General features: G+C 42.7%; 2 protein-coding genes across 2 annotated transcripts; one reads left to right on the top strand and one right to left on the bottom strand.

The window, feature by feature from the left end:
• The first annotated feature begins 73 nt into the window (after window positions 1-73).
• Window positions 74-4757, top strand: LOC138965516 (keratin-associated protein 4-3-like). The gene is made up of 6 exons (XM_070337699.1): window positions 74-128; window positions 2578-2734; window positions 3436-3579; window positions 3658-4089; window positions 4156-4256; window positions 4714-4757. Exons 1-6 carry the CDS (start codon window positions 74-76, stop codon window positions 4755-4757), a joined length of 933 nt encoding a protein of 310 aa, XP_070193800.1.
• An 18-nt stretch (window positions 4758-4775) lies between these two features.
• Window positions 4776-12444, bottom strand: LOC138965515 (uncharacterized). Its single transcript, XM_070337698.1, has 9 exons — window positions 12377-12444; window positions 11577-11704; window positions 9919-10150; window positions 9137-9282; window positions 8676-8815; window positions 6427-6613; window positions 5623-5929; window positions 5143-5222; window positions 4776-4790 (listed from the first exon to the last, which is right to left on the bottom strand). The coding sequence occupies exons 1-9, from the start codon at window positions 12414-12416 to the stop codon at window positions 4776-4778; spliced, it is 1275 nt and encodes a 424-aa protein (XP_070193799.1). The 5' UTR covers window positions 12417-12444.
• Window positions 12445-19216: the final 6772 nt, after the last annotated feature.

Genomic DNA, 19216 nt, shown 5'->3' with positions numbered 1-19216 from the left:
GCACCCACACCAGGCTGAGTTGATAAGGCAAAAGCGTCTTCTCTGTAGTAGTGTTCGTCAGCATATTCTTGAAATGATCGACGGTATCTCGGAGGCGAATGGGGAGAGGGAGGAGGAAGGGGTGCGAGGTTAGAAAAGTGGAGGCGAAGAGGGGCCTATACATGCAGGAATAACGCTCCGGTGTTTCCAGATCTCAATCACGGTTCATTTATTCAGAGTCCTGAATCCTGTCAAGCCTGAGTCCACAGACTAAGTCATTGCATTTTTAAAAGCGCCCCCACACTATCACTGCTTTGTTTAGAAGTGTTAAGCTGCACGAGACCACGGTTTCTGCACTGTTCAGGGTTCTATCGACAAAGAACAGAAGCTAAACACAACAGTGAAATCTAGAGCCATTGCAACGCAGGTGGTCAGGCCATGAGTTTCATTGCGCTGTGTCCAACTGTTATTGACTGGGCATTATTCGGATACTTTCCTCAATAATTGCTGTTCAAGTATGCGGGCTGATGTAGTTTGATAGTCACTTTCATTTCATAACCATCCTGAAGATCGCCTTTCCCCCCGGAATCTGGCAACAGTCCAGTTGTCTTCCCCTTGCCAAGCTAAGGCAGATCATTTCTCTCGATTTGCACGGATATTTACACATGACACAATCACTATCCAGGTTTCCCAATTGCTTCGTTTCCGGCCGATTTATGTGGAGCACCTGATGCGCACAAAAAATATTGGCGGTCTAGAAGTGTCGTCTGCGCAATGATCGCGGCGGCGCCCGCGGCTTTCTTGACCGCCAAGGACGACCGCGCACGTTGTAAGACGTCATTCGTTAGACCTCAATAGCCGGTTGTCCTTTAAGACACAATACTGCATAATACAGCGACAGAAGCGTTCACTCTAAATAAATGTGAAAAGTCCAGTTTAAATCATCCTTGAAATAGCTGACACGAACATGACTGTCGTTAGCCTCTCCGACTGATTTCTTCTTTTTCTTCTTCGTTCATGGGATACAACTCTCACGTTCACTCATGTTTATGCACGGGTGGGTTTTTACGTGTATTACCGGTTTTTACCCCGCAATTCAGGCAGCCATACGCTGGGTATTTTCGTGTTTCTATAACCCATTGAACTCTGACATGGATTACGGGATCTGTTTGGTCTTGTGCTTGCATGTACACACGAACTGACGAAGGGGGATAACGCACGTCGATTTTGAACAGAAACTCATTCTCGGCAAAGCTTTTTTTTTTTAACCTTTCTTCGACAAGAGCGAATTCAGTGCAACATTGACCGCGGCAGTGGTTCAGATGCACCCCAACAGTGTGGAGAAATGCGATATCCAATGCAGGGGAAGTAATCGTGTTTTAACCCATGCGGGAGGAGACAAACTGTCAATGGATTTACATGCGTACTACGTTCTCATAGAAAATCAACAGAGAATGGGAACTCGATTCACCGTGACGATCGATGCAAAGTTCAAAAGAAGTAGGTAGATACGTATACATACAGATATTTTAAAATACATATAATTATGACTGTGTGATTGTCATCTGTGTTCCTACGTGTATGTGTCTGCGTGCCAGTGTGTGTGTGAGTGTGTGTGTGTGTGTATGAACACTAAGAAAACGCAGTGATTTTTATTTTGCTGCGTATGTGTGGCTATATACCACTAACGGGATGGCGGACACACACATTTACACACACACACACACACACACATACACACACACACACACACACACACACACACACACACACACACACACACACACACATACACATACACAACCAGAAATAAACGCAGAATTCAAAACCGAATTTTTGTCATCGCTCTGTACAATGACACCGCAACCTCACTGCAGGGCAGCAACAGAAAGTTGCATTAGCCACAAAACAGATCGTGTTATACGTTAGGCTAGCCTCCGGCAGATGTTGTATTCTTGATAAAGCGATGAGCAGCTGTCACATTCATGCTATACAGATTTCATTTGTTTTGAAGATCATTTTACACAAATAAAAGAAACACACTAAGCTTACAGACGCTTATTTCAACAACGTTTACTGTTTTTACAATAGGTAGATACCTACAATATTTTCTTTGTTAATACAATAAGAAGCGAAGGAGAAATGGTTCGTTGCCAAGGGTTATGTCTTGTCGAAGGTACTCGTCAAAGTGAAGCTGTGGAGGGAGAGTCGATTGTGACTATACCGTCAAAGGGAAAGTTGTTCGTTGCAATGCTGCAGATGCTTGTGAGCAAACGCTAGCCATCTTCAAAGGCACAGACATCGGAAGCCAGGGCGGATAATTATGTTGTTGCCTTACTTCTTTGCCAAGGTTGGGTTATTGGTATCCAAGTTGTTTGACAATGGTAAGAAAAAAGGCGGAAATGTCCGAGGTATTCGTTTGGGCAGAGCTGTTGTTCTCCATTACCTATGTCACTTTGTTGTCCTAGTTTGGTGCCAGGGGACAGTTAATAATTGTCGACCTAGCTATTTGTCAAAACGGAAATATTGTTGTCCTACTTTGTTTGCGTAGGCATATTTGCTCTCACAGTTGTATCCTATGCTGTTTGTCTAGTCTAGTTGTGTACCAAGGTCGAGTTGATGTTGGCCTAGTTGTGTACCAAGGGCGAGTTGTTGGCCTAGTTGTGTACCAAGGTCGAGTTGTTGGCCTAGTTGTGTACCAAGGTCGAGTTGTTGGCCTAGTTGTGTACCAAGGTCGAGTTGTTGGCATAGTTGTGTACCAAGGTCGAGTTGTAGTTGTTGTTGTTGGCCTAATTGTTGTATACCAAGGTCGAGTTGTATTTCTTATTATTGTTCTAGTTGTTTTTGACCTAGTTGTTGTTGGCCTCGTTGTTCTTAACCTTGTTGTGTACCAAGGTCGAGTTGTTGTCCTAGTTGTTGTTGGCCTAAATGTTGTGTACCAAGGTCGAGTTGTTGTCCTAGTTGTTGTTGGCCTAAATGTTGTGTACCAAGGTCGAGTTGTTGTCCTAGTTGTTGTTGGCCTAAATGTTGTGTACCAAGGTCGAGTTGTTGTCCTAGTTGTTGTTGGCCTAAATGTTGTGTACCAAGGTCGAGTTGTTGTCCTAGTTGTTGTTGGCCTAAATGTTGTGTACCAAGGTCGAGTTGTTGTCCTAGTTGTTGGCCTTTTAGTTGTTGTGTACCAAGGTCGAGTTGTTGTCCTAATTGTGGTTGGCCTAATTGTTGTGTACCAAGGTCGAGTTGTTGTCCTAGTTGTTGTGTACCAAGGTCGAGTTGTTGTCCTAGTTGTTGTTGGCCTAAATGTTGTGTACCAAGGTCGAGTTGTTGTCCTAGTTGTTGTTGGCCTAAATGTTGTGTACCAAGGTCGAGTTGTTGTCCTAGTTGTTGTTGGCCTAAATGTTGTGTACCAAGGTCGAGTTGTTGTCCTAGTTGTTGTTGGCCTAAATGTTGTGTACCAAGGTCGAGTTGTTGTCCTAGTTGTTGTTGGCCTAATTGTTGTGTACCAAGGTCGAGTTGTTGTCCTAGTTGTTGGCCTTTTAGTTGTTGTGTACCAAGGTCGAGTTGTTGTCCAAGTTGTTGGCCTTTTAGTTGTTGTGTACCAAGGTCGAGTTGTTGTCCTAGTTGTTGTGTACCAAGGTCGAGTTGTTGTCCTAGTTGTTGGCCTAAATGTTGTGTACCAAGGTCGAGTTGTTGTCCTAGTTGTTGGCCTTTTAGTTGTTGTGTACCAAGGTCGAGTTGTTGTCCTAGTTGTTGTTGGCCTAAATGTTGTGTACCAAGGTCGAGTTGTTGTCCTAGTTGTTGTTGGCCTAAATGTTGTGTACCAAGGTCGAGTTGTTGTCCTAGTTGTTGTTGGCCTAAATGTTGTGTAGCAAGGTCGAGTTGTTGTCCTAGTTGTTGTTGGCCTAAATGTTGTGTACCAAGGTCGAGTTGTTGTCCTAGTTGTTGTTGGCCTAAATGTTGTGTAGCAAGGTCGAGTTGTTGTCCTAGTTGTTGTTGGCCTAAATGTTGTGTACCAAGGTCGAGTTGTTGTCCTAGTTGTTGTTGGCCTAAATGTTGTGTACCAAGGTCGAGTTGTTGTCCTAGTTGTTGTTGGCCTAAATGTTGTGTACCAAGGTCGAGTTGTTGTCCTAGTTGTTGTTGGCCTAAATGTTGTGTAGCAAGGTCGAGTTGTTGTCCTAGTTGTTGTTGGCCTAAATGTTGTGTATCAAGGTCGAGTTGTTGTCCTAGTTGTTGTTGGCCTAAATGTTGTGTAGCAAGGTCGAGTTGTTGTCCTAGTTGTTGTTGGCCTAAATGTTGTGTACCAAGGTCGAGTTGTTGTCCTAGTTGTTGTTGGCCTAAATGTTGTGTACCAAGGTCGAGTTGTTGTCCTAGTTGTTGTTGGCCTAAATGTTGTGTACCAAGGTCGAGTTGTTGTCCTAGTTGTTGTTGGCCTAAATGTTGTGTAGCAAGGTCGAGTTGTTGTCCTAGTTGTTGTTGGCCTAAATGTTGTGTACCAAGGTCGAGTTGTTGTCCTAGTTGTTGTTGGCCTAAATGTTGTATACCAAGGTCGAGTTGTTGTCCTAGTTGTTGTTGGCCTAAATGTTGTGTACCAAGGTCGAGTTGTTGTCCTAGTTGTTGTTGGCCTAAATGTTGTGTACCAAGGTCGAGTTGTTGTCCTAGTTGTTGTTGGCCTAAATGTTGTGTACCAAGGTCGAGTTGTTGTCCTAGTTGTTGGCATTTTAGTTGTTGTGTACCAAGGTCGAGTTGTTGTCCTAGTTGTTGTTGGCCTAAATGTTGTGTAGCAAGGTCGAGTTGTTGTCCTAGTTGTTGTTGGCCTAAATGTTGTGTACCAAGGTCGAGTTGTTGTCCTAGTTGTTGTTGGCCTAAATGTTGTGTACCAAGGTCGAGTTGTTGTCCTAGTTGTTGTTGGCCTAAATGTTGTGTACCAAGGTCGAGTTGTTGTCCTAGTTGTTGTTGGCCTAAATGTTGTGTACCAAGGTCGAGTTGTTGTCCTAGTTGTTGTTGGCCTAAATTTTGTGTACCAAGGTCGAGTTGTTGTCCTAGTTGTTGTTGGCCTAAATGTTGTGTACCAAGGTCGAGTTGTTGTCCTAGTTGTTGTTGGCCTAAATGTTGTGTACCAAGGTCGAGTTGTTGTCCTAGTTGTTGTTGGCCTAAATGTTGTGTAGCAAGGTCGAGTTGTTGTCCTAGTTGTTGTTGGCCTAAATGTTGTGTACCAAGGTCGAGTTGTTGTCCTAGTTGTTGTTGGCCTAAATGTTGTGTAGCAAGGTCGAGTTGTTGTCCTAGTTGTTGTTGGCCTAAATGTTGTGTACCAAGGTCGAGTTGTTGTCCTAGTTGTTGTTGGCCTAAATGTTGTGTACCAAGGTCGAGTTGTTGTCCTAGTTGTTGTTGGCCTAAATGTTGTGTACCAAGGTCGAGTTGTTGTCCTAGTTGTTGTTGGCCTAAATGTTGTGTAGCAAGGTCGAGTTGTTGTCCTAGTTGTTGTTGGCCTAAATGTTGTGTACCAAGGTCGAGTTGTTGTCCTAGTTGTTGTTGGCCTAAATGTTGTGTAGCAAGGTCGAGTTGTTGTCCTAGTTGTTGTTGGCCTAAATGTTGTGTACCAAGGTCGAGTTGTTGTCCTAGTTGTTGTTGGCCTAAATGTTGTGTAGCAAGGTCGAGTTGTTGTCCTAGTTGTTGTTGGCCTAAATGTTGTGTACCAAGGTCGAGTTGTTGTCCTAGTTGTTGGCCTTTTAGTTGTTGTGTACCAAGGTCGAGTTGTTGTCCTAGTTGTTGGCTTAGTTGTTGTGTACCAAGGTCGAGTTGTTGTCCTAGTTGTTGGCCTAGTTGTTGTGTACCAAGGTCGAGTTGGTTGGGTTGGCTGCTCGTAGTGGCGGGTAGTCCGGCTCACACTTCCCATACTTTCCAATTTTTCCAGGCGCTCATGTAGGCTCTCATTGTCCTTCCTCAGCGCATCCACCTGAAGAGATAAAAGTGTGTGTGTGCTAATATATTCACATGAAACCAGGGAAAGTGTACGTTTGAGTGCAAGCAAAAGTGCGTCAAACCACACACTCTGATGACCTGTGTGCAGAGGATGATTGTATTCGCAAATAAAAGACACCTAAACCAGTTTACCTCTTCTTTGAAGTAAAAGTGCTTACATAAACGCGCGGGCCAATATTCTTATTGTTGATAAGTATGCTTTAACTAAGATAATATTTTGTTGTAATGATATCATGTTTCTTGGGTGTGCACGGAGAACGCAGACAGGTTCGCGCTATTACAGCTAGTATTAGTATGTAAACATGATATTTCACCCGCATCTATTCCTTAGCTTTCGTTCACTGCGCTCCAAAATACCAATACCAATATTCACTTCATACCCAACCTTGCTACCCATCGGGAACCTCAGCTAGTCTAAGTGCTCGTGACAACCATTCTCATACGCAACCTGCTACCCATCGGGAACCTTACCTGGTCTTCGAGTTTGTCCAGACGTTCGTAGACGGTGTGATTGAGGGAGAGGAGTGCATCGTGCAGCTGCTGGGTCTCGCCGTACGGCAGGTGGCTGTCCCGCATCAACTGTTCCTGTCGGGCCTGCAGCAGTGTCAATGCTGCCTTCACCCAGTCCACGCGCACAGAAGCTGCCTCCTTCGTCCTACTGCAAGGGGGATGAGTTCGTGAGACAGGTTATAATGATTGATCGATTGATGAATGGATTGATTGGTTAATTGAGTGGTTGATTGGTTGACAGATTGATTGATCGATCGATTGATTGATTGATTGATTGATTGATTGATTGATTGATTGATTGATTGATTGATTGACATCTAAGTTGCTTGAAAGATGAATTTCACTAATTTTCTTTTACAGAAAGAGTGTTATTTGACTGAAGATATATTAATAACCAAAGAGAGTCAAGCACAGTGTGTCAGAGTTGAAGAAGACGATCATACAGGTGTGACCTTGTGAACAAACGGTACCCTTGGGCTATCGTGGGTTGACTTATTTTGACATCACAGTACCCCAAAGCTATCGTGGATTCAACTATTGTGACATCACAGTACCCCAAGCTATCGTGGATTCACTACTGTTTCCGAGACTATTCTTTCTATGTGTTGAAATGGTCTGGTGGAATAGCCGATTCTGTTATTTGCATAGGTAAAATTGCTGTATGTTTGTATTTGACACCCCTTCAGGCTGAATTCATATTGATGTATGGCGCGAGATCACGCGAGACTTTTTCTGGGGCTTTCCTTTTTCCGACGATTCTTCTGGGGATCAGACGTGTTTTTCTGTCAGGCTGATTTTTATAGCGCCGTGTTCGGTGTTGCGTGATGTGTCCGTTACAAGCGGAAGATGGAAACTGAGATGTGAGCGTTGTCTTGCGGGTAAGCTTATGTTGTTCATATATTTTCCTCTTTATGTTCAATTGGGTAAGCAGTGGTAAATAGAGTATGCTGGCTGTGGCATGCTTGGGGAGGATTTATTTTGAATGTTCAAGAAGGCTGTATTGTGAACTGAATTGTTTTGAATGTTCGAGAAAACTGTATTGTGTTGTTGAAGAAGGAATGATGTGTTTTTTGTTGTTAGAGAATTTAGCTTTGGATATTTGAAATTGCTTTTGTCCATATATGCTGACGGCGTGCATTCTGTGTTTTACAGAGTGGGCGGAATGTGCGACGGGGTTCGTTAGATTAGGTTCGTTAGACGGGGTTTGTTAGATTAGGTTCGTTAGACGAGATTTGTTAGATTAGGTTTGTTAGATTAGGTTTGTTGGACGGGGTTCGTTAGATTGGTTTTTTAGATTTTTATTTTTTTTAATTTTTTTTTTTAGACTTTGTTTTTTTAGATTAGAGTTTCATCAGGTCTTTTGTTTTTTTAGACTATAGTTCTGGAGTATAGTTCTAGATTGGGGATCTAGAGTATAGTTCTGGAGTATAGGTCTGGAGTATAGTTCTAGATTGGGGATCTAGAGTATAGTTCTGGAGTATAGGTATGGAGTATAGTTCTAGAGTGAGGATTTAGAGTATAGTTCTGGAGTATAGTTCTAGAGTGGGGATCTAGAGTGTAGTTCTAGAGTATAGTTCTGGAGTATAGTTCTGGAGTGGGGATCTAGAGTATTGTTTTGGTCTGTTCTAGTCTTAGAGTAGAGTTTTAGAGAGTAGAATATATTGAAGTTGTTTTTATTGAATGTAAACCCCCGTTTCCCACACATTTCCCAACATCATCATTTGGAAATTAAAGAACCTATTAATTTAACCTGTGTCAGCTTGTTTTGATTGTTTGAGTTTTGAGAGAAGAGGGGCAAACGGTTACACAGGTCATGATTGAAATATTGCAACTGCTGCTGAAGAGGAATGCCAATGCTGATGATGAACAGTGTGTTTGTTAGTGTTATCGATGGTAAATAATGCAACAGAAATGAAATCTATATCAAACATCGACACTAGCAAGATCTGAATGTGCCATAAAGCAAACACAATAGCACTCCTCTGCGACAGAGTTGGATCTAGTGTATGCGCTAGAGGGGCTTCCAAAATGAGGCAGGGGTAAGGGGCTGACCAAGGACCGTGACATGTGGCATTTAAAATGAGTATGTTGTGTCTCTCCTTGAGAAAAAAAACACCCATTTGCCTGGCAAGGGGATGGGGGGGGGGGGGGGGGGTAGTCTTCCGGAACCTAGGACCCCCCCCCCTCAAATCCAGCCCTGCTCGACCTACCTGTGAGGAGTGAGACAGCGAGCGGCGGGCAGGTAGGCGGGGAGGTGACACGTGTAGTTCCCTTCCTCCACGGGGTTGTCCAGTATCAAGAAGAACGTGCCGTTGCTACTGCTGTTGGTCATCACGCTGCCTGTGGGCGTCTGTAAACAACGTTAACTCGGGTACAGCTCATCTCAAACACCAATCATATTATCATCGCCGAAGGTTGGTAGAAACATTTGCAGGCCGAATTCCTAGCTAGAGGTAACTCGTTCGTATATATCTGGTGTAACTGCCACACACATATTGTCGGTTATCAAATCGTTGTGTAACTGGTCAAAAACCAAGCCAGAAATATTAATATACATCATTTACTCGCTAGCGTCACTGGACCAAAACTTCTTGAGGGGCTCACTTATAGAGATATTTACAAGTCTTGAATAACTTTAAATTTCTGTCAGTGACACACAAGGCAAGCTCACATTCCACAGTACGTGGACGGCAGGCTGACCCAGAAACTCGAAACGTCCGCACTGGAGTTGCACATGCCAGCTGTCAGTGACGTTGTCGTACACAGCACTCCGCGACTGTTTCAAACTCAACGTCCCGTCTTTTAACATGGGGGGCTCTGCACAAAAGAGAAAGAGAACAAAGTAGAGAGAGATACATTTGTCACAAAACAATATTTCCTTCCGCGGGTAGACCTAATTTATCTTCATAAAAACATGTATATGAGCGGTAGGGAGTCATTGCGTTGTATGCTACAACAACGAAGATTAGTTTTAACTACAAAAACAAGTAAAAACAAAAACAAAAGCAATAACAGAGACACATAAGTGAAAGTAGTTCATGGAAGTGTATGCAGGTAAGATCTCATGACGCAGATATGGTAAAGTTCCAGCGTGTCCTTGGTGGTTGATGACAGTTGTACCGCGGAATAAATCACTGCTGTGAAAAAACTCAGTTTTTCTGTAGCATGTTCAGGGTTTTTTTCCGGGGAATAAAACAAATGATGCGCTGCGGAATAATTGAAATAAAACTTATCACTGTAAGACGTGTGTGGTGTTATCCGCAGCAGAACCCTTTCCGCGGAATAGTTGTATGAGCTCAATCGGCTTCTACCACCGTGTGAAAATGCTGCCGAAAATTTGAGGTTTTCCCCGCAATAAACAGTTTTTTAACCGCAACATATTGTTTAGCTGTGAAAAAACTGAATTGTGTCAGCATTCGCCAAGGATACCCGAGCGAAATTTCAAACTCTCACCTGCAACACTTAGTGTAACGTTCAGCATGGCATCACGGATGTTTCCCAATACGTTTCGGGTGGTAACTGTTACCGTGTAGATGCCACTGTCAGACGCCGTCACGTTGTCAAGTTGCAGACCCGCTGTTTTCACTTGCCTTAATCGTTCTCCACGTCCTCGCAGGGGGACGAATTGGCCCTCTGTTTCCATGGCAATCAGGTTCGTCGAGCCTTCAGCGGTGACGTAGTGCCACTTAATAAAGGGGTAAATAAAGGTGACCTATTACGTGTTTACAAATCTGTGCCAGGTGAGGGTAGGTCAAAGTAAAGTGTAAGGCGTTTCAAAGAATGTGTTCAATTGCTTCATCATTGGGGTTTTTAAAAGATTTTTTGTTGTATATCACGTCGAGTTCCTGAGGACATAAATCTCTCATTCTGACGTTATGCTTCGAGCAACATTATGCACTGGAAAACACCCAGATTATTGTTATTCCAATCTTGTGCGTATTTAAACAACAATTTGAATAATATATAAAAACACAGAGATCGCTCGGCGAAGGGTGAACGGTGCAAAGCAGCTTCGAGAGATGTGGTCGGACAACACCCCCTCCGCCCCCACCCCCAACCTACCCCCCCCCCCCCCCCCCTTTCAAAGACCGCTGAGAAAAACTCAGGCAATTTGGTCTGAAAATAAAGTGAGTCTGGTCTGAAATACATTAGAAAGAACAATTGTGGATATTTCGAACAACACATCAGAAATAGAAGGGGTTTAGTCTAAACGATATTACCCGCTATTACGAGCTAGTCGTGTGACACTGACAGAGTTTTCTTGCACACGAGACTGTAGATGTTTCACGACGGCTTTAGACGAAATGAAACAGCAGCAGTCGAGTGTGCAAGAACACTCTCTGTCACACGACTAGCTCGTAATGGCGATTATGTCTCACAGCTTCAACAGCGGAGAGAACAAACACGTTTTGCGTACTCACGCTTGATAAACCTAAACACAGGAGCAGCCATTGTGGAGAGATCTACTTTTTGACGAAAGTGAACGAACAACTATGAATGACGTCTCGGTATATGTGAATGACGTCACAGTCATCGTCACAGTCTGTATCTTTTGAAGCATTCCATTCTTCATGACGTCTTTCTGTGTCTGCATCCGCGAAATGTTTGTTCTTTCCGGGGTCTTTGTCATCTATGTTCAGAACTCTGTCCTTCTAGTTTCAGACTAACAGGCCTCCTGAGCGAGCCACTTTCCAAGGGAAGCTAAACTCGCGTATGGAAACAGTACTGTAGTCTGGGATGCCGTTTTCAGTATTCTCAGCGTTGAAGAATTTGTAAAGAGAAGACACGACAACAGCAGGAGAAATAAAAGTCGTGTGTGCATTTTGGGGCTTTTGGAGGGACGATTTCGAGTTTGAATCCGTTCTTGCACATGCTCCAAGGCGTGTAACATACAATCTTGCACACGTTTGCTTTAGTAGTGGCAAAGAAGGAAAGCGTGTGACATACTTTGATAACAATCAAACCTCACATTATTTTGAGAACGCTAACAACCTGAAATCTTTCATTCACAATGATAAGAGTCTGAAGGAGTGAAGCCTTAAATCGGAAGAATCTTAAAAGGGGAGGGAGGTGTTGGATATGAATGTTCTACTGTACTTGTTGATGCCAACCTTAATATCCTCCACGGTTTCGTCCGAGGTGAGCATGAAGTCCCAGTCGAGGACCATAGACTCCCCCTTGCACGCGTCAATAGTCCCCTTGTGTTCCATGATACCTTGCCATTGCAGACCGCTGATACCTGGAAGACAAAACATGTTGCTCTGGTCATACAATGAGGGCCATATTGGTTGATTGACTGATTGATTGTTTGATTGATTCAGTGATTGATTGATTTATTGATTGATCTTCAACACATTATGAGAGAGAGAGAGAGAGAGAGAGAGAGAGAGAGAGAGAGAGAGAGAGAGAGAGAGAGAGAGAGGATGGGGTGGGGATTGGGTTGTTGGAATGGCGTTGTAGGACGGTTGTATGACGTTTCACCTCTGAGGTAAGCGAGCACAGACTGGACAGATTTTCTCAAGCAGATTTCATGACATACACTATAAGACTCCAAAAAGAATACTTCAATATTTACGTCAAGCACTTTTACTCGTATAATATTGACAAAGATCTGTAAATAAACTTTTGCTTTTCTGAAAAAAAGTTTGTAAACACTTACATACAGAAGAAAAAGTAAAACAAGGAATTTTGTTTGCATAACATAGTTTGATCATTTGAAAATATTCTGCAGACCTAGCGTTTCCCGCTTAGACAAAAGCCGTTTGTACGAACTTAATTTTCTTCAAATCAATTTCACCAGTACAGACAGAAACATACACTATGCAGACCATAATAAGACTTGAGGATCCTGGAGTCTTTTCTCGTATTGTATTTGGTTTCAGAGAAGAAAAATGTGAACATCAATACAAACCGATCAGCAGACCGCAGAGCAATATTACAGTGGCAGTCATTTCAGTTACACGAATGGGATCCTTCTGCCTTGCAAATTGATTGAGTTCTGATATGATTAGTGGATGACGTTATCATTATGGGCGATCCTTCTGTGGTTGATAGATATTCAGCTCTGCGCTGATCTGTTGATGACGTTATCATTAAAGGCACCTTCCTTGCTGTGTGAGAGATACTGTACACCAGCAAAGATCAGTCAATGCTTTTAAGGCTGGAGTCTGCATTTGAGAACAGGAAGTAGCATCAAAAAGGTCACTCTCCAAATTAACTTTGAACAATTGAAATAAACAGCATTCTTAAAGGACTGACTAAAATCAGGTACATGTATTTACGCTTGAAATTGTTTCCCTTCAATTTAACAACTTTATACAGTATCGATTCCTGTGCAAAATGTTTGATACCCTTTATACATTCAAGTTTCATTCATTATATACAAAAACAAACCAGGGCTTAACGCCTCCTTTTCTTATATTGTCTGTAAAGCAAAACATAGAAATTAAATCAACTATGTAAACAATGTCATGTCACTGTTATTCACTTGTTATCCAACCACAGCATACCGTTAGAATGTTGGTTTTTGCACAGTGTGCAAGTTGATAGGTGTTATTTGCACAATAAGTACGTCGAAAAAAATTTGTTCTGCACAGACAGCATTCACGCTTTTGATTTTTAGTGTGTGTCCCAAACGGAGAATTGGTCTTTACCCATGAACACGCCTTGACATATCTGTGGTGGTGTACATGATTTCTTGCGCTGATAGGAAGATATCTTTAAGTCGTCAGGATAATCTTGAACTGTCCAAGTAGCACTTTAATCGTTTTACTATCAAATAAGGGGATAGCTTATCGGCTCATATATTTTCTTGCTAAAGTAGAACACAAAACGTGTAGTACGGAGAAGTTATGTCATCTTTTTGTTATACAAGATAAATCAAGAGCTTCTTATCAGTGTACATACATATACAACTGTCAGCCTTTAGTTTGGCAAAAACTTGGCATCCTCTCAAACAGGACCTGGGAAAATCTTCACTGGGTAGTGTGGATCTTGCTTGTCCCTTTGCATTATATTGACATTTGTTATTGTCTCCATGTTTATGTCTTAGTTTTAGCAGGGACAGATTGTAAATATTCATCCTTGAGTAATAAAGTTCGTTCGTTCGTTCGTTTGTTCGTTCGTTCGTTCCTTCGTTCGTTCACAAGTAAAACAAGCACTGACCTTGAGGTGGTCAGGACAAACAACGTTCCAAAAATTCTACCTCTCGACGACAGTGAAAAAAATGAGTCGTGAAACGATCGGCGATCAAAGCCTAGAGATATGGTATTCAGGGGACAAAACTCCAATAAAAAATGACGTTTTTAATCAGTTTGGAACTGCGATAACTCACGCAATACAAACACTGTAGTTACTAGAACGTATCGTCGGCGTATTCCCTCTTCCGTTAAGGGTAGGATCCTATTTATTTGCTACGATCATGTGTACCTCAGACTGCGGACAGGACAGACATACATGTTAAGAGACGAGACCCCATAACCCCCACCCCGCAATTAAAAAGCAACTCAATCACCAGTTAAGTCGGGTCCATGATGACAGGGAGTGGACTGTGCCAATAATTACAGACCGGAAGCCAGGTTGTTCAAGTGTGAGCTGTGAAATGTTGGGGTCAATATCTCTCTCTCTTTCTCCTTCTCTCTCTCTCTCTCTCTCTCTCTCTCTCTCTCTCTCTCTCTCTCTCTCTCTCTCTCTGTTTCTCCTTCTCTCTCTCTCTCACTATCTCCCTGTCTCTCTCTCTCTCTGTCTCTCTCTGTGTCTGAAAGTATAAAAAAAATTGTACAAATGGTTAAAGCTGTTTACGGGACTGTTCAGGCATGCGTGAGATGGGGTGCAAAAATGTCCGACTTTTGTTTCATGTGCCTGTGGTTTGAAGCCAGAATGTTTAATGAGTCCTTGCTAATTACAGCGGTTACTGATTAAGTGCGGGAGAAAGAAAAGCATGCTATACAGTTCTTATACAGTTGTTACCTGGAATGGAAGAACTTTTTTGGATGTTGTTTGCTGATGATATTGTTTTGATTGCATCGACACCCGTTGGGCTGCAAAACCAGTTGAGAAATTTAAAACATGCCTCTAGAAAGTTAGGTCTTGATGTTAATTTGGATAAAACGAAAGTAATAGTTTTCAGAAAGGGTGGTCACTTAGCTGCAGGAGAGAAGTGGTTTGATGATGAGAAAGAGATTGAAGTTGTGAACAGTTATAAGTATTTGGGATACATATTTCACGCCGGTACCTCCGCTGCACACCGAAAAAAGCCGGGGCCACTTGCTGCGCACCGGGGCCGAGCCACGAGAGGCGAGTTTCTGCACTAAATCTTCTCTGTTTTCTCCAAAATGACATATCATCACGTAACTGGCGTTTGTACTTCGACCTAAGGTGTTATAGCATCCCATCATCGGTTTTATTCTTTCCCTCGATTCAATTCTGAACTCTGAGCTTCGATTGTTTATGCTTTTTAAGTGAATTATATGTAAATATTGACTTTCCACAATTATTACGGAAAATCAAGCTTATCAAACAAGCTGCAGATAATTGGAATGTAATTATTGGTTATTTATTGACATCTGGCTCAAGTGGTGTCATCTAAATTCACGCGGTTGAATTATATTTCTTGAATCTCTACAGTCACTGAACGAATTTGTTGCTGCGCACCGGGGCCACTGTGGGCTGCGCACCGGGGCACTATTTGTGCAATTGATGCTGCGCACTGCCGCCAGTAATAAACGTGTTATTGTGCTCCTTCAAAGTTTGTAGCATACTGTTTTCGGTTGCGACCGTACTTGAGGATCTTTGTTTGTTTGTCAGCTCGTCCCGAGGGGACACAACACCAGCTGTCGTCTGCTAGCTTTTTTTTTCTTTCCTTTCATTTTCATTTTCATTACTTTATTGTCCCATCGCTGGGAAATTCGGGTCGCTTCCTCCCAGTGGAAAGCTAGCAGCAACGGAGTCGCGCTACCCAGGTGTCTGCGTGTTTAGGTGTATTCAGCCACCTGCACTTATGGCAGAATGACCAAGGTCTTTTACGTGCCATTGTGATGACACGGGGGTGGGACATGGCTTCCGTCTCTGGGTCTGCACATAAAGTTGACCCGTGTCCGTCCCGGCCCGAATTCGAACCTGCGACCTTTCGATCACAAGTCCAGTGCTCTACCAACTGAGTTACCTGCAGGGACCTCGGTTCTGCAAGGTCTATAGGCCTGTCCCTTACAAAATTGATTGAATAAAAAGCACGACTGTCAATAAAAAATAAATATTTGAATATGCTTGAAGAGGACGGTCCTTATGCAATCAAGAAGTCACTGATAAGCCCTTCCCCAGTATGTGGCAATCATCTATTGCTTTATTGAGAACATCGTCTACTCTTCTCGTAGTTCAATAACAATAACAATAATAGCACTTTATTGTCCATTAAAATAGTACATAAAAATGAAACATTTTCTTCCGCTGAGAGTTCTTGTAGTTCTTGTTCTCATTGTTTGCAATTCACATGCGCGGGCAGGTACAGGCGCCCGCTGGTATATTCCCAGCGAAGTTGGAGGTAAGCTTATCCCACGAACGAATACTGAGATCGACTTGAGACATTTTCTTCCCGATAATACATGATATAGAAGGATCCTTTGTTGCCAAACTATGGCTACAGTTGGGGACAGAAGTTGCCAAACTTTAGGAGGCCTACGTTGATCCGAATTTGGGTTGATTTTCGCGGATTTCTTTATTTCTGACTTTACCATCTTTAATTACTAGATTTTTACCTTGAGCCTTGATCTCAGATGGAAGAACGCAAAAGTCTTTTCTCAAATAGGTACTCTTTCCAGTCACTTCATTCAGCGACAAAAAACGAATCTTCAATTGTTCATTCGAATGCACATCGACACTGTGTCTAATAACGTCATTGAACTCTCAAAATTTGAATTTCGATTGGTAACATCTAAACTGATCCATTTGTCCACCTGCAAAGCAGAGCAATCCCACTCTTAAAAAGGACAAAACGAACGAACGTCAGCGTCATTACCTTTCGTGTGCGTGTGTGTGTGTGTGTGTGTGTGTGGCTGAGACAGACAATTATTCGCCGTAGTACTGGCCCAGATGCGCAGCAAATTAGTGCCCAGGTCAGAATATAGCCCTCAAAACAGAGACATAGCCCGATGCGCGGCAACAAAATCGTTCAATGACGCTCGAGATTCAAGAAATACGACTCAACCGCATGAATTTATATCACACCACTTGAGATATGTCAACAAATAACCAATACTTATATTCCAATTCTCTGCAGCTTGTTTGATAAGCTTGATTTTCCGTAACAACTGTGGAAGGTCCGAATTTACACATACTTCACTGGCCCCGGTGCGCAGCACATAAGTGCCCCGGTGCGCAGCCCTCAAAATAGAGACATGGCCCCGGTGCGCAGCCCTCAAAATAGAGACATGGCCCCGGTGCGCAGCCCTCAAAATAGAGACATGGCCCCGGTGCGCAGCCCTCAAAATAGAGACATGGCCCCGGTGCGCAGCCCTCAAAATAGAGACATGGCCCCGGTGCGCAGCCCTCAAAATAGAGACATGGCCCCGGTGCGCAGCCCTCAGAATAGAGACATGGCCCCGGTGCACAGCAACAAAATCGTTCAGTGACGGTAGAGATTCAACAAATATGATTCAACCGCGTGAAGTTAGTAGACACCACTTGAGCCAGATGTCAACAAATAACCAATAATTACATTCCAATTATCTGCAGCTTGTTTGATAAGCTTGATTTTCCGTAATAACTGTGGAAAGTCAGAATTTGCACATAATTCACTGGAAAAGCATAAACAATCGAAGCTCAGAGTTCACGATTGAATCGAGGGAAAGAATAAAACCGATGATGGGATGCTATCACACCTAAGGTCGAAGTACAAACGCCAGTTACGTGATGATATGTCATTTTGGAGAAAACAGAGAAGATTTAGTGCAGAAACTCATCTCTCGTGGCTCGGCCCCGGGGCGCAGCAAGGGGCCCCGGCTATATTCGGTGTGCAGCAGAGGTACCGGCGTGTATTTACAACAAGGTTGTCTTTTGATTTAGCATATGCTGAATACGCCAGTAAAGCGAAAGGAAAAATAGTAGAACTTCCATATGGGCGTTAGGGAGCATGGACACTGTTCTGTTTTTTCAATTATTTGACGCACAGGTAAAGCCGATGCTCTTCTGCGCCTGACAGATATAGGGTATAAGAAGATTAGCCATTATTGAGTCCGCCCATGCATGTTTTTGCATGTAAAAGGCTTTTGAACGTCAGCGGCAAAACACCCAACCATTTGTTGTACGGGGACACAGGAGGATATCCATTATATGTTGATAATACACTCTCTGTTTTTAAATATTGGTTTAAAATTAAGAAAATGCCTGAGTCAAGATTTCCCAGACAAGTTCTCAAAATGATGCAGTCAAACTGGTTGTATCATATTAAAGAACGTCTCCAACAATATGGTTTCGAAAATGTGTGGGAGAACAGAGTGGAAAATGGATCGGCCTTTCTTTCCAGTTTTAAGCAGAAATTGATTGACCGCTTTAAAGGAGAAGGGCTAACTAAACTTCAGTCAAGTGAAAGATTTCAAAGTTATCGATTGTTTAACAATTCGGAACGATATCGCAATTAAAAAGTTTCGAGATGTGTTGGTAAGATTTCGTTTTGGTATTAACGAATTGAAAATAAATAAGAGATTTTATTCCCAGGGGTTTGAAAGTAAAAGCTGTCCTTTTTGTCCGAACAATATCGAGGACAAACATCTTTTTTTGTTTGAATGTCACGCATATGACAAGCCTGATCAGAAAAAGTATGACATTTTGACCATAGGACATGATCTTGCGTGCCTCTTTAGGAGCCCTACTGTAGTACAGATGAGAAACGTTGCTATGTACTTTGTTATGCACTTAAGAAGCGTGAAGACCGCTTGGAAGGATTTTGAGCATGTTCTTCACATGTTACAAGTTTTTGATAACCAGTTTAGTGTGTGTGTGGGAAGGGGTGTTATTGTGGGTGGGAAACGGTTGATTGGCTAATGGCAATGTGCTTAAAACTTGGAGTGCGCTAATTTTTCCAGAGAGCGTATTCTTCCGCCCTTTGCCACAGCGAGGCTTTCCCCCGTCTTTCGATTTGAGAAGATTCTTCTCATCCTCGGTGTTATTGGCATGTAGCTTATCTTCTCCACATTACCAAATGATGCTAAATTTCCTACAGCTAAAGGCAGAAGTATTTTTCTGACAGATTTCATGCGCCTGTGCCACAGTGACTGAGTGAGGCTGTGCCTTCTTTCCACCTGAGAAGATTCTTTTAATCCTTCATTTTAAGTGACATGCAGCATATCATCTCCACATTAACATAATGATGATTTACAGCATAAAATTCCCAGCGGCTAACAGAAAACACAAGTGTTATTCCGATAAAGTACTAGCTAGATCAGTATTTGGAAGTCAACTGATTCGATCGACTCTGCATCAGCTCAGTAAATTAATGGTTTTCGCATTATTATTTCAAGGCAACAACGTGTAGGGTTCAGAACGTTGTTACCATGTGATAGACTTACTACCAGCCTCCCTCATGAGTTCAGATGCAACACGAGAAATTTACTTTTGGAAATGAGACTGGTTCGATTGCCCTAGCAGACGACATAAAACGCGCTTTCAAACCCTCAGCAAATTAACATGTTGGGCAAATGTGAAGGAAAAAACGATGGGGATATAATACGTGTAGGGTTCAGAGCATTCTTACCGTCCA

Source organism: Littorina saxatilis, linkage group LG4 (assembly GCF_037325665.1).
Source record: "Littorina saxatilis isolate snail1 linkage group LG4, US_GU_Lsax_2.0, whole genome shotgun sequence".
NCBI classification, from domain to species: Eukaryota; Metazoa; Mollusca; class Gastropoda; order Littorinimorpha; family Littorinidae; genus Littorina; species Littorina saxatilis.
The sequence above is the reverse complement of the archived record's forward strand: the minus strand, read 5'-3'. Positions and strand labels throughout refer to the sequence as shown.